The sequence below is a fragment of the Ceratosolen solmsi genome, unplaced genomic scaffold (assembly GCF_000503995.2).
Source record: "Ceratosolen solmsi marchali unplaced genomic scaffold, CerSol_1.0 scaffold47, whole genome shotgun sequence".
NCBI classification, from domain to species: Eukaryota; Metazoa; Arthropoda; class Insecta; order Hymenoptera; family Agaonidae; genus Ceratosolen; species Ceratosolen solmsi.
In genome coordinates this window covers 8,773,293-8,789,797 of record NW_011948419.1, presented here as the reverse complement: position 1 = coordinate 8,789,797, position 16,505 = coordinate 8,773,293, and the positions used below count along the sequence as shown (strand labels likewise).

Here is a 16,505-nt window from a genome sequence, read left to right as displayed (position 1 = left end):
ATAAATTAAAAAATATATTCTAAATAATGAAATTATTTGCAATTGCTTAGTTACTAAAAATATTAATTATATTCATATAATTATCAATATATGAATCATTTATTACGAAATTAATTTTTATTTCCTTGTAAAACTTGTATATTATTGGTTTAAATAAAATAATGAAATTTTAAAATAATGTAAAAAATAGTTTTTCCTTAATGACCCGCATTTTTACATTTTAACTGAATTGACTTAGTACATCATTTTATGGTTATTCTTGAGAATGATATTGTTATATAATCAACAAATATAAATTTTGAATAACAATTAAAATAAAAACAATTGTATATATCTGTGTGTGTGTGAACGCGCGCATGCGCATGCATGTGAGTGAATTGTCAATTTATTGTCACGTAATTGTCAATTTATCTTTTGTAGATTTAGTGATTTTGAGATATTGATAGTAGTATATATATATTAATACGAGCCATTAATGGTAACTGTGTAATTTTAATTATACTATTGATATTTTGAGATAATATTTTAATATATAAAAATATTATTATTGTGTGCATCTACATAATTTTAGTACAGTAATTTTTATCTTATTAAATAAAATTATTTAAATGTGTAAAAATATAAATATTTAATATTTATAATATGTTTTATGTAATTACTTATATTCTATTTTTAGTTACTTTTTAGTGTTATTATTAATTATATGAAAATAATTTAATACTTTAAAGATGTAAAACTCATTTGATAAAAATTCTAAAAATATTAAAAATTATAAGATATAAAAAATGTAAGAAATTTAGTATATGTAATTGTATTTATATTATATCTTCTCTATGCAACTCTAATGGCCTACTTTAATAATATTTTAACTTTAATATCATTAATGATATTTTGAATTTTGTTTATATTCGTATACCTATGAAAATTATCGCGGTGATCGATGGAAATGGTGATAAAAAACTATTATGGTAACCTTTAAATTAGAATTAATTATGTTGTTATTTTTGTTAGTCGATACTTTTTTATATTATGATCTTTAGGATTTTATAGTTATCACCGTGCACACCACATTTACATACATGCATAAGGAAAGAAAAAGAAAGATTTATTCCATCAAATAATATCTTATTAATGACAATAGTTTTAAATTATAGTTATAATATACAATTCATTTGAGCCAATGTTAGTAAAATTTTTCAGAAGTATTAGAATAGGAAAAAATTTGAATATTTTAATATTGAATATTATAATATTGATTATAATTACAATATTGATAATAATATCAATATTTAATATTTTATTGGAAATTTTAATTTAAAATGAAAGTGGCCTTTACTGAAAAGTTGAACTTATAGCTAAAGATGCCGGTAATGTTAGTTTATTAATAACTGAAGATAATTATTTATTTATATTTGTTAAGCAGTTATAATAGATTGAATATCTGCAATTGTAATAAACATTATGTATTTTTTAACTGCATGGATGTATGAAAATCAAAAGATAAAGAATAGATATAAATATCAATATCTCTGACCTATCCTCCTTATTATTGTGTTTATCTTTTCGACCTTTAAAGATACCCTCGATCTTTTTGAGTTTGGATCTTAATTTCGATTCGGATTTGACGGGCTTACGCGTGGCTGCATACAATTGGAGCTGAGGATCACTGGTTGAGTCTGCCGGGGCCGCAGTCGCACAGCTTCCAACGTTACAACGGTTATTACTTATATTATTACTGTTATTTCCGTTACTGTTGTTGTTGCTATTATTGTTGTCGCTGCTATTGTTGTTGTTCAAAGGTAGTGACGGGAGGGCATTCGATCCAGAAGTCGAGGTTCTGCTACTGGTATAATCCTGCGCAGAGGTGACCACAATGTTGGATATCATTGGTCCCAAAAATTGTACGTTGCATATAAGAGTTTACGTGAACATTAATAATGCGAAGTTTTTTTTATATTTATTGTCAATTTTTAAGGATTAAGGTAGGAGCCCTCACCTTGAACCACTCCGGATAAATAGCGCTAATAGTATCGAGAAGATCTTGATCCAATTCAATTTTCCAAAATGGAGAGCCGCTGTCCAACCTGTGGTCAGACTCTGGAAAATCGATAAATACAATATTATCAATTTGCTTTTAGAAATCACATTTATTGCGATTATTCTTTAATTTAACTTTAATAATGTGCAGTTATGTTTCTAATAATATTAACAATATTTACAAATAATTATTAGTATTATTATTTTGTAACAAAAGATTTTCTTTATAATAAAGAAAATTATTAATAATTAATATTACGTACTGGATTAACCTGTATTATTGTGTCGATAATATAATAAAAACTATTTGAATATTCGATAAATTTTAATATAAATTAATAAACTTTTAGCTTTGAATGTTTCGAAGACTAAATATTTCAGTATGTGATGATTAAGAAATTCTTCAGGAAGTCAACATTGAAATCGAATTTATAATAGCATCATTATAACTTGAACTCACGATTCTTTGCTACAAGCTATGAATGAGTAAATAAGATTGGAAACATAAGTTTCGAAATCATTTGTACATTGTTCTGTACAATCTATAGTAAAAAATCTCAAAACTTATACTGAAACTTATAATGATAGCACAAGGAAAAATTCGAAAATAATAAAGTCTGTAATTATATTAAGTTACATATAGTATAAAATATAAATTTGTAGATATTTTTAATTAATTGCATAAAAGAAGTTTTAAACTTCTTACAAAGAAATAGAAACAATTTTAGAAATATTATATATTCATTATATTTATCAGATTAAATTACAGATTAAATTATAACAAATACAATAAATTAGTGATCTATTTGGAAAAAAAATCAATACAGCTATTAATATCAATAACCATCAAGTATTTATTGGACTTCTATGAAAGTAATAATTCGGTAAGACAAAGAATACAAAAATTTATTGATAATTTTTTCCTGATTTATTTCTCGGCACGCAAACTGCAGTTCAGAAAAATGAAAGAACAAAGCAGACATGACATTATTTTTTTGAGTACACATTAAAAATCATTTATAAGATATATATATATATATATATATATATATATTACGAATTTCTTACCATGCTTTACTATGTAATGGAATTGTGGTATGTACATGATAATAAAGAACAAACAGCTTTTCAATCGATACTCAGGGAGCGCTGTTATTATAATCACTATAACCGCCCTCTTCCCTTGATTTTACTTTTTCTATCTGAATAGAAGTGCTAGTTTCTTCTCTCTTTTTTTCTTTTTTCTTCTTTATATACCGCAATACTCATCAGATTACATACATTAGAAAGAGTAGAATAGGTTAAAAATGAGAAATAAGAGAAAGAAAGATATCGAATGAGAGAGACAAAAGACAAGAAGATGAGAGAAACCGGTGGTCGATGGACCTTGTTACGACGACATTCTGCAGCTCGTCGATGAGACGCGTGCCTTGCCTTACAGATCGGAAATTGAACAAGGAAGGTCGACTACAGTGAAAAGGATGAAACTAGAAAGATGAGGAGAAAGAGAGAAGCTGGTTTCTTCGACATTCCCTCAGGACTTTCTGAGCTTGTGTTTTGCAAAAAATGGAAAGACTAAGGGTAAGGGATAGAGAAAACGATGCCCCAAACGTCTTTTTTCTTTTCTGTGGAGTCAGTAAACACGAATCACGCCGATAAAATCATCGCTTTTCTACTATATCAACAGCTCGCTTATTTCCTATTTGCTCTATTTGGTCCTTCCATATCGCTTATTTAAATTGCAATATGCTACTTCATATATACATATACGATCAGTCTTATATGGATGTAAATATATATTCTCTCCAGTAATTATATCACATTTTATAAGATTTCCAGGACCAGATATGCTGGTTATTCTTTTTCATTTTTATTGCCGAATCTCTATGGACGCTAACTTTCATCTTTCGATTGAGTAACTAATTTTTTTCTTTTTACCTACATTAAAATGTTAAAAACGGTATGTGATTAATCACTACAACAATCCATTGCAATTTAAATATATAAAATACGTAATGTGATTGAATAAATTTCTATAATACTTATTATGTCAAATTATGATCATTGCTTTATATTCACTGCTTTTTCAAATCACTTAATAAAACTTTCATTTTGCAAACTATTTTTTTTTATTTCACTTTTTATACTTCTTTCATTATCAATTCTATTAATTAATTTTCACAGACACACGCACACAGAGATATGCGTATATATATATATATATATATACGTATACTCCAATATGTTTTTTTCAGTTTTTTTCATCAAATGAAAAAGAAATTCGGTTATAATTTGTAAAAGCATTCTTCGTCTTGAACAAAATTTTAGATGTAGTCACTATGAATTTATAGTTCTTTATAATGGTATATGATTATTATATAATATAATACTCTATAATAATATAATATAATATATAATAATTTAATTATATATATAATAATTACTTTTTTTTATATATAATGTAAATATAATAAATATATAAAATATAATAATATACCTCTATATGATTATTATATAATATAATACTTTCTAATAACTTTATTTAAACTATTTTAAAATATTCGTTATCGTAACTGTAGTTTAAGTTATTCAGGAAAATTCGAAGCAGTTTATATATTTTATTTTAATTTACATATACTTTATATACAATTTGTACATTATAATAAGTATATTGAAATTAACTTGAAATTTACATTAAAAATCCAATGGCTTGTATATATAGTGCATTAACTGATAGTAGCTAAACAAAAAAATATTCATGGTAACATTATTATAGGCTTATATATATATATAAGGGACAAGCTAGAATAATGTACAGAAACTGTAAGAACTAATAGAATATGTAAATATATTTATTATTGAACGAGATAAATAATTATGTATAGAAAAATTTTAATGATTTCAATATTATTTTGGAGATGTTGGTGGGCGAATGGTTTAGATTTTGCATATAATTTATATTAATGAATTGTGACTTGTCAGCAGTGATTAAAAATTTTTTAAATTATTTATAATTTATTAAGAACAAGTTTCAGATGGCCTTAGCGATTTCTTTTCTTCGATACAAAAAAGTAAATAATTTCATACAATAAAATAAATATAATTATAATATATAACATTAGACATACTTGAAAATGAGTTCTATTATCTGTATAGTTCCTATTCTGGTAATTACAAAGAAAATTTAATTGTATTTTTATATTCAAAAAATATTTTTTCTGCAATAATTTTAAATTAATAAAATTAATATTTTAAAAATTTCATTTGAATAATTCTTATACATGATTATTTATATATGATATTTTGAAAAAATAATTCCGTTCATATGTGAGTTTTTTATAATTTTTTTAATGGAAAGTATTAGAAGAATTGAATTTTATACAAATAATAAACTAGTTATAAAGTCATTGAAAGCTCGATAAAAAATATTTCGAAGCACATGAATAACATTGGCACGTACAAAGAAAGAGGGAGAGAGAGAGAAAGGGAAAAGAGGGGGAGCAGGAAGAATACTAGGAGATCCAGTGTTTTACTAAGAGAATGTCTCTTTCAAGTAATCACATGCATTCAAAAACAAAAAAATTATGAAAATAGCGGAGATACAGTGTGCCGTTCATTAGTATCAGAGTCGGAGGTCAGCCCATGTCCTCTGTGTGCAGCCTTTTGGAGCAGATATAGTAAAGAGATCATTTATTATTTTCTATATTACGTATATATGGTTCTTAATGTTTCAAAGTAAATGTAAGTTTTTATACGAACAAGTAGTTAGTTACAGATTTTTATATTCATTTTACAAACAAATCATACCTTACGTATTTTAATAGTTCTTAATTATTATGTATAAAGCAATGCTTGGATCTTATCAATTATATAAGGTCCTACGTATTACTCAAACAAATCTATATGCATAGTTTTAACTGTGCTTTGTTTATACACAGTTTCAAATGATTTCAAACATACAAATTTATTTCTGACGTTTATAAAGATTGCTTACTCACTTTATTTATCTTCGCCAAGATAATATCTAATTTGCGGATTATTTCAGTGACGGTGACGAGAAAAAACTGGAAATTCAAATAAGAGGCTCAACTGAATGAAGAATGTATTTATAAATATTATCATCAAAGTCTCGCAAACCTGTTTTAGCGCCCCTACTAAAGCCGAACTCATGGATTCCGATATATCGAGTTTTTATTGAAGTACGAAACTTAACACCTCATTTGACTCAATCAATCAATTTTCATCTTCATCAAAGCTCGAGAGAAATTGTAAGAAACAACACCAATGGTCACTACTCCTGACAGAATTGAAGAATAGAAGTACCTTTAGGCAAAGGAAGTAACTTAGTGGTCAAAAGAATGATTACAAATAAAGAGTATGTGAGGAAGAGATAGACAGGGGGATTGTGAGGAGAGAGGGGGGATCTTAAAACACAGAAAAAAAGCGATGCATTGACACAACCAGGGAGAAAAAAAGGAACGTGACTGCGGGTAATTTCACGGTCTGTTTCTTTCTGAGTTGAAAGAAAAAGTTATGATGACACAAGATTATTAATTTAATAATTCCAAGAAATAAGGAAGTATCATCGGAAACTGTTTGCAAACTGTCGAATTTGAAAAAAAAGAAACTACATATTCAAGTTCAATACATACGGTGGTATTTTTTGAAGACAGAGTTACCTTTTTCGTCAATTTATTTTGAATAACAGCTTCTTTTGTACAAAATAGCATTGCTGAAATTTGGAATAAAGTTAAACTTAATCATAAACTCTACTTACAATTCACATCCATAAAAATTTATTGATATCAATACCTTTTCAACTTGCTGGATTCCGAAATTTGGTAGATACAAAAACTTGCTCAATTATCTATTACCTAGACATTATTAAATTGTCTTTAATCTATTGATTTATTTTTGTACAGCATTAATGCAAGTTTAAATGTAAAATAAATGAATTGAAGTTTTGAAAAATTATATTGGCCATATTTATATATGTGTGCATAAATATTACTCTTGTTTCATTGCTCTGATGAATTTTCAAAATTTAAAATGAATTAATTAAAAAATTTATTTAGATTACATTTTACGTTTATTATATAATACATTTATTACATAATTTATAAATTTTAAATAAGTAGCTTCAATTAAAAATCATTTAACAAATTTTTTAATTTAAAACTTATTTATTTAAGTCAGTGTTACAAAGTATAGAAGTATGTATGCTATATCAAATTTGTTTTCATATAACAAAATATCTTTTGATTTATTCAGTAATCACACTAATTAATAAATTAATATATTAAATAACTTTACTGTTATTTAAATATTTGATTAAAAATTTTATATATAGAAATTACTATAAAAATGTTACAGTCAAGCGTATGTATAATATAAAAAAAAACAAATATAAATAAATAATAATATTTATTTATATATTTATGATGATCAATACAATTTAATTATGAAATTATCTAAAATATTTGTAATTATTTATAAAAATGCGCACTTACATATATTCAATCGAACAATGCAATTTTATACTTCCAGTAAAATGTACTTTTATACTAATGAGTAAATCATATTGATATAATTTCTTTAGAAAATTTTACAATAACGAAAACAATGGGAGTAACTTAATTTAATCTTACATAAAATTAATAAATAATTCGATACTATTTCATACATATCTCATTTCATTAAATAAATTTCAAATGACGGAGCTACTCTTTAAAATGTATAATCAGACAAGGAAGAGGTAAGGTTATAATAAAAGTAATGCGTACATGAATTGTATCATTATGTTTAAAAAAGAAATATTAATTTACATAAACTACTAAAAGTCATAAATGAATATAAATTAATTGGTGTATGTTCGTATTTATTGTTAAATCAATTACTAAAAGGAAACAAGTAAAATCTGCTTATTAAAAAATGCTATTTTTTAAAATGATATATTGATCTAAAAATATATTAGATTTTGCAAAACTTTTATCAGCAATAATATAATACAAGTTTTATATTAAATATGTTTTAAGCTAGAATTTAATATTGACAATTCATCTCATTTAAATTTAGAAAAATTGAATATTAAAAAAATATTTAAACTAATAAAAATTTTCCGGTTAATGCATAATTATTAACGTAACCATAAACAAATTCAATAGACTCGAATCACATAAGTATTTTACACAATAATAAGTTTTAAATAATTCGAATGCGGCTTGTTAGGAAGATAACGGAACCACAGCAGGACAAGAGTCAAGTGAGGTAATTAAAGTAGCGGTTCAATATTTTAAAATCTTATCAAGAAAAAGCTACTTAATAAATTTCACTGTTATTAATGTCAAAATATATTTATTTATTTTCAGAAGTTATGCAGAAGATATAAAATAAAAAAACATTAATAAAATTGATAAAGTAAAATTTTAAATAACGCATTTACTTTATAAATAAAATTTAAATAAAAATAGTTAAATACAATTCATTTATGGAAAGTCATAGTTTTTTTATTTAACTGCCTATAACATATATAATATTTAAAAAATTGTAGCAACTAAAAAATAATTGAAGTAGTATAATAAAATAATAGTAATTTAATAGTATAATAAATTAATAATATAATAGTATAATAATAATACAATATCATTTTAATTGGCAATAAAATTAATTAAATATTATTATGATTAAATGCCAAATTCCTATAATAGTTTAAACAATATGAGATAAAACTATTGTCATACAAGTATGGAGCTTTGCTTGAAAATGTTTGGATATATTATTATACAGGCATTACAGTATGTACAAAAAGAAATAAGTCAAAAGTTGGGCCTTATATCATTAAAATATAATTTTTACGAAAATTGCGGACATATAACGGCAGAAAATTAGATAGGGCGAGGACGAAATCGGCATTTCTGAAGTCAGGATTGAAGGAGGCGCAGACAAGAAAGTCAAAAAGACAATTTATCTGCCAACGAATTTAGCGGAAAAAAGCAAAGGGGATGGGGTTCCGAGGAATGCATTTCGTATTCGAGATCTTCCGTAGAATACGGACCTCAGGTCGGTTCAACGCAACGAGGACGCCGCCTTTGGGCTTTTGTCGTGTGTGCCAACCGGTTTGTTATTGTTTTCCAGGCTATGCGATATGCAAGGGGAGAGCGGGATTCCCTTTTTTCTTCTTTTTCGTCTCTTTCTTTTTCAAAGGGGTATATATTCTGCTCTCTACCACCATGCGACGCCCCTCTTTTTCGCACGGCCCTGGACACGGCCCTCCTCCGCCGTTGTCTCATTCTGCTGCTTTAGACTCGAAGAACGTGTGCCACGGAATATACGAGAACTCGATTTCCAAGCGCTGCTGCCAAGTGTTCAAGTCGACGACCCCCGAACACGAACGGGGGAGTGGTCGCCTCTATATATACAATATCTGAATTCAGATTCTCCCTATTTTTTTCGAAGGAACTTTTATAAATAAAATACCTCAGAACTAGAAATTTAATAAATGAAAAAGAAAAAAAATATAGTTCACCCCATGTACAAGCAAAAAAATATATTTTGATAAGGCTCCACTTAAAGATAATTATCTTAAATTTCATTACATACGTTTACAATTACAATTTTTACATTACAATACGTTTAAAATTGTATTCTACAATTTTTTAATGATAATAAACGAGAATTTTAGTAATATGTAAGTCAAAATAACAAAAATTGAAAGTTTTTTTTTAAATTGACTTATCAGTTGTCTCGTACTACTCTTTATTTTTAAATATATAATCTCTTAATTTTACTTTTATTAATATTAAATAATATTAACAAAAAGTTTGTAAAGAAAACTGTAATGATAAATGTGAAATAAAAATTTTCCTGGTAGGAGTTTATAATATTAAAAAAGGTGTTTATTCTATAATATAATAAAATATTAAACACAATTATTATTTTAACAATTAAATTTGAATTTTTATTTTATACAATTTTTTAAATTTTTTATATTTCACATTGAGGGTTTACAAATATAGTATTAAAGTTTAAGCACACATTTTTATTCTATGTCGTAATTTTTTATATTTTTTTATAAATCTCATTAAAAATTCCTATAAACTCAATACACTACACTAAACAATAATATTTACGAAATTTTATAAAAACTTTTCAGAGACAAATGGTAATTGTTTATATATAAACAAATAAAAAATGGTACTCTAACACAATGCAGAACATTATAATACGATTTCAGATTTTATGTAAGTGGTTATTACTTTTTCGACAGAAATATGTGTAATACAAATCTATTGTCGAACATCAATATTATAACATATTCTTTTAATCAACTCTCACTATGTATTTTATGATATTTTTACATAAGCGCTCGACTTCGCTAAATGCGACGCAGTTAACACGTGAACATCAATATCATATATCTTCCGAGTACAATGGTTCAACCGATGCGTTTGATATACATTCTGACATTTGGTCCTTACTGTCCCTCGATAAAATCGAGAACACCAGAAGTGATAATATCTGTCAAGTGCAAATTAATTTTTGTTCACAATTAAATATCTGATTTGTCAACAGTTAACAACTAAATAAAGTAAAATGCTTTATGTCCAATATATTGATAACGCTTATAATCATTCGAATATCTCTTTTTTATATTGAAGGTAGGTAATCTTGATTTATTAACTTAATATTCTTGTTAAATATATAAATGGATAAATGGGGACATTTAATGTCAATTTTTCATAGATATGCGTATTTAGTAACATATATGTAATAACTTAATAGAAAGATAAAACTGGAATCAAAACCCAAGTTAACATCTCACAAATAATAATTAAAAAATAATTACTTTACGTACATGTGTGCATACAATTATATGGAAAATAATGAAACTGAATGGATCTTATGTTTTATTTTCAATGAATTGGATGCAACCATTTAAATGATTTTATTAAATCATTATTAAGAAAAATTAATAATATTAAAAACAAATTTTTTTTTAAACAACAAGGATAAATAATAGAAGTAATAAGAACTGAGAAATATGAATAGGATGATAAAGCTATAAGTTCAAAATTAAATGATGAAAAAATGATGTAAATGAAAGAATGAAGATATATAAGCATACTGCTTTTCTGTCTTTCTCTACTGAATGGGTTGAATATACAATGTTAGTGAGAAGCCGATGAGCTTCCATCAGCATTGGTACTTGAATGACCCACACAAGAGAACTAAGAGAGAAGGGTGGACCGTTATGTGCAGGAGTATGAATCTCCTTTGCAACTGGGCGAAAGCAGTTCATGTTCTGCATTTTTTGGCTGATGTTACTCAAACTGTTACCTATATCTTCTGGATAAATTTTCACATAAAGAAATTATTGCATTCACCAACTCGTGGAATTACCTGTAGTATATGTACTTGCCGAGTATTTTTTGTCCGTGTTGTCTCAAAGATACAGTGAATTTATTCCCGGCTTGAATCATGTATTTGAGAAACTGTAAGAAAAAAGAGTATAGTATTGAACGAATATCTCATATAACTAGTGGAAGTTTTACTGCAATTTTAACAACATTTTTAATACTTCTATCTAAAGATCAAAGAAAACCTAATGAGTATGAAGACTTTCTTAAATACACTTATTTCAGTTCTTAGTTGATTTACAAATTTAAACAATAATACAGTAATACGATCCTGTTCCCCATTTGATTAGAAGTGTGAATATGTCTAAGTTACATGATTGTCAATGTGATATTTTTGGAGTTTGGTATTGAAATTAACATTTTTTTAAAAGAATCTTGTCCTATGTATATTGAATAATACATATATAAATTAGCGACTTGGATTTATCTCTTTTTATTAATTTAATACAATTATTATTTTCATAACTTAGGAGAAATGCATCTAGATTTTTATGTATATAAAAAAAAGTTAGCTAAATTTTCTATTTCAATAACAGATAATAATAAAAATCCACTTATTAGTAATTTTTCAAAGTCAATAAAAAATTATAATAAAACTTAATTTGAAATTTATATTATATCGTAATTATCGTAATTAATTTTATAGGAAATAAATAGTGTTAGAAGAAAACTATTTTGAAACTGGTTATACAACTTTTAAATTATTTTTAACGATTACATTTGCTATTAAATTTAATTTTATTACTATTACATTTCAACAGATTTATGAACATTAATAGTAATATTGGATCAATAGGTAATACATGTAAAAACAAGAAATAATAAATGTAACTTAAAGAATGAATATCAATTATTTTACAAAGTTAATTTCGTATTTTTACATAATTAAACTTTTGTGCGTACAGAATAAGAATATGCATATAATACTTAGACTGATGCATATTATTATTTAAAAAATTGCTTTAGAATTATTTTTAAAATCTATATTATTTTAATGAAGAGAACTTATCAAATTGATATGGATATAAGAACAAATGAAATTATAAACCACAAGTATGATATAAAAGAAGGCATAATAGATCGTCTAAATTAAAAAGATCTCAGCGTACGTACTTTTAGCATGATAAATAATGAGCAGAAAGTTCTAATTTACTACTTAAATGTAAATCATATACCTATACTTACTGGTGCTTGTATAATGGAGAGATGATATCATCTATGATTTCCCTAGGCATGTGTATGTATGTATACCTAGAAAATTTAATCACTGAGCACAAGGGCGTATTAGTTGTGTCATATTTTATTTCTCTAAGAAAAAAGGAAGCAGCACCAATCACACCTTGAATAGACAATAAAACAATAAAGGCTAATGCGCTTAATTTTACTTTTTTAACTTTTGTTACTCTTATTTTCTTCTTATTTTAATTTTTAAATATGGAATTGTTGATTTCAAGTGCATATTTAATCTTAGATAAATAGATATTAATTAACTGTAAGTTGTAAAATTACTAGTATTTAATTAAAAAATAAATACTCAAAAATAAAAATTATGGGGAAATATTAAAATTAGAAATTATTATGATGATAATTCCTCTATTAGGAATTCGTATTTAGCTAAATAGAATAATAATTACACATATAGATACTTTAAAGTATATTTTTAAATCTAATTCTATTCAAACTTATTATACAAATAAAATAGGAAATATAAAAATTATACTACTTTGTATACTATTAATGTATCCACATTTTAAATCCAAAAGTTTTTAATGTTAAAATATACACCTTTTTAATATAAATTTATTAAATACATGAACTTGTTTTCAAAGTATAGAAATAAAAATATTTCTCTGATTATTTCAATATTTTTTAAATATTACAATGGATATTATAAATAGATAAACTAATAATATAAAATTCACATTACAGTAAAAAAATTAATGGAATATTATTTTCAACAGTTACTTTTATTTTAAATTATTTTTGTTAACTCGAAACCCTGAATAAGCAATATTAGCATATAACAAATGATCGCCGTTGTGAAAGGCTTTGCTCAAGACCGCACGTATTAAAGTGCCCACTTAGAAACAAAAAATGTACGATGGTAGAAGAATCATCGCAATATAAAGTTATTCAGGAAAAAGTAGAAGATAGAGACTAAGAGGCGTGTTGCATGCATGTCGCGATAAATAATGATAAATAATATGATCACTAAGAAATTAGATTTTATTTGCTTTCATTATTTTTTGCTTGTTATTATTATTTCTATTGTTCAAAGCAAAAATAAGAACTAAAAACATCGTAGTATTATGTTTAATTATTAGCATATTATAAATGTTCAATTTAAAACAGCTCGATTAAGAATAATCAAGAAACCGCATATCATTCCGCAAACAGAATGAAATGAAATAGTAACAACAGTAACAGTAATAGCATCAGCAGCAGCAGCAGCAGCAGCAGCAGCAGCAGCAGCAGCAGCAGCAGCAGCAGCAGTACAAAGCTTAAAAGGAAAGAGAAAGGAGAGATAGAGAGCAAAGAGATTAAGTGAAGAGGAGGACCGAAGTCGCGCGTGGCGCGTGTGTAGGTCGCGTGTCTCCTTTGCCTCTCTCTCTCTCTCTCTCTCTCTCTCTCTCTCTCTATATATATATATATATATATATATATATATATATATATTTGTTATTTGTATGTGTATCTTTCTCTCTCCGTCTTTTCCTTCTCTCGCTCATTCATCCTGTTTTGAAGTTATATTCTGAACACCATGGTGGACACTTAGTTTAACGGCACGCAAACTTACTTTGTACCTCTCTGTTGTTTTGTTATATAACTAGCTAAATGTAAAATAACGTAAAACCTCATATAATTCTTTTAGGGTTCTCGAATGCCAATTACCGTCGCCTGAGGGTTTGGTCCCTTCGACGAATGGGTATATGATAATAATAATTCAAGTAATTTCTTGTTTCCGTTCCATCCCCACGCTTTCTAAACTACGCAAGCAATATACGTACGCATGCAGCCTATTTGTTATGTTTTATTTATAATGCGGCAGTGTATCCCTAACACAAACTGTTTCCGTTGTGGTATTATACCCGAACCATCAAATATTATGCGTACATTAGTTTTTGTTAATTAACACAATGATATATTATTAATAAAAATTAATATAAACAACCGAAGATTACTCTAAAAACTACTCTCATAAAGTTATTAAATTAATAATTATTAATTGATACAAATAATACAATCATTTTTTTTTGACATTTAACAAAAGTTATAAAATATATTATTTCACTTCTTTATACTATCTAATCCACCGCTCATTTTTAATATTGGTCAATAGAAAGTTAATACTAATGATTTTATCCAAAGAATTTTAAAGAAACGAAATAATTTTAAAAATATTAATGTATAAAATGTATAGATACAAAGGGAGTAAGAGAAGGTAAACTGTAAACATTTTAGATGTGAAGAGACTAATATCAATAAATGCAAATAAAGTACAAAATTCATTTATAATATCATAATGATTTTTAAGGGGATCGGTGCATCTGTAACATCTTCCTGTAAATTTCTGAACACCCGTTAGAACGATATGGAGGCCGTTGGCGCGTTGCTCGCACGAGATGGGGGTGGCATCGTCTGTTGACCCCTGAGAGAGCGAGTTGGCTCGCGAGCGCACAAGTCGAGGACCGGTTCGGGTCACTCCTTTTTCTCCTCTCTTCCATTCTATCTCCTCGCACGCGTTCCCCTCCCTACACAGTTCTCACTCACTTTTTTCTCTTTCCTCACGCTTTTGCTCTCTGTCTTCTACACGCACTCTCTGAATTCTTCCTTAATCCTTTTTCTTTTTTTCTTGTATGATTGGTCTCTTTACTCTTTTCTTCTTCGGACTTTTTTTTACCACTAACATATATTTATCTCACTACCGGCAATTTTTCTCTACATTTTCACGACACATATGAACTGCTCTCTTTTCTCTTTTGTTGTTTTCGTCTATTCTTCTCATTTTTTTCCATCAAATTAATCTTTCTTTGTTTGTTGTTTCTATCTCCTTTCTATACAGCATATTCTTTTTTTCGTGTTCGTCCTATATTCCTTCATGAATCTTTCAATTTATTTAATATTTTGTTTCGTTGCTTTTTTGTCGTTCTTCAACATTCGCGCTTTTCTAGTGCTTTTCCAAGACGAATGGACAGATCGTTTGTTCATTCATTATATTATATAGCAAAATACTAAATTTAATAACGCCTCGTCAAACAAAATTTATTTAATAGTATATAAATAATAATAAATGTTAGTCTGAACGTTGATCAAAACATATATATATATATAAACCCATTATGTTATTCAAATTTGATTATATTATTTCATTTTAATAGCAGTTAAAAAAATTATATAAAATCCATTATCAACTATAGTACTAATTATTTAAATATTTACTGTAATATGTACATTGAATGCATTTGTTATTAATCAAAATACATTTTGAAATAGAGATTAATACTTTTAATTTAATACTTTTTTAATCGGACTCTATCCACAGCCATTTGATATAAATATTCATCACTACCGGGAATTCGTAGACATATGTATATCATAAATACATATATTTTTGCATTAATATGAATGCTAATTTACGCTATCTCTAGGTAGGTGCAAACGGCTTTCAATGCCGCTTTTTCAAAAATGCAATGAATCCTTAATTTCGAATTTTCCCTCTTCTTAACTTATTTTGTCGTGTCTCATTCTCCTATTTTTTCACATTACTGTACAAGCAACTATATCCGTTAATCAGGTTTTTGTAATCAACATATCTTGTATTTTTATCATTTGTTTCTTTTTCACTTGCATATATGACCTCGATCCAGAATTTCATGTCAAACGATTTTAAATTGCTCTCTCCATCTTTTGTATATACTTTTGTAAATTTTTGGCCTTTATAAGATTATTTGTATGCCATCCAGACTATGCTTATCGTCTGAACCACACCCTTTCATCATCTCTCCTTCTTAATTTCCTATTACTCTTTATATATCTTCTTTGTGTTTGTGC

The 16,505-nt window shown here is 26.4% G+C and overlaps 1 protein-coding gene across 1 annotated transcript in view; it reads right to left on the bottom strand.

Moving 5' to 3' along the window:
* The window catches only part of LOC105360839 (Myocardin-related transcription factor), a gene marked incomplete at its 5' end in the record, with an annotated part of 202,216 nt that overhangs the window by 53,607 nt on the left and 132,104 nt on the right, over positions 1 to 16,505 (bottom strand). The window contains 2 exons of the mRNA XM_011497839.1: positions 1,535 to 1,854; positions 1,997 to 2,097. Coding sequence (XP_011496141.1) covers positions 1,535 to 1,854; positions 1,997 to 2,097 — 421 coding nt within the window. The remainder of the gene's footprint in view (positions 1 to 1,534; positions 1,855 to 1,996; positions 2,098 to 16,505) is intronic.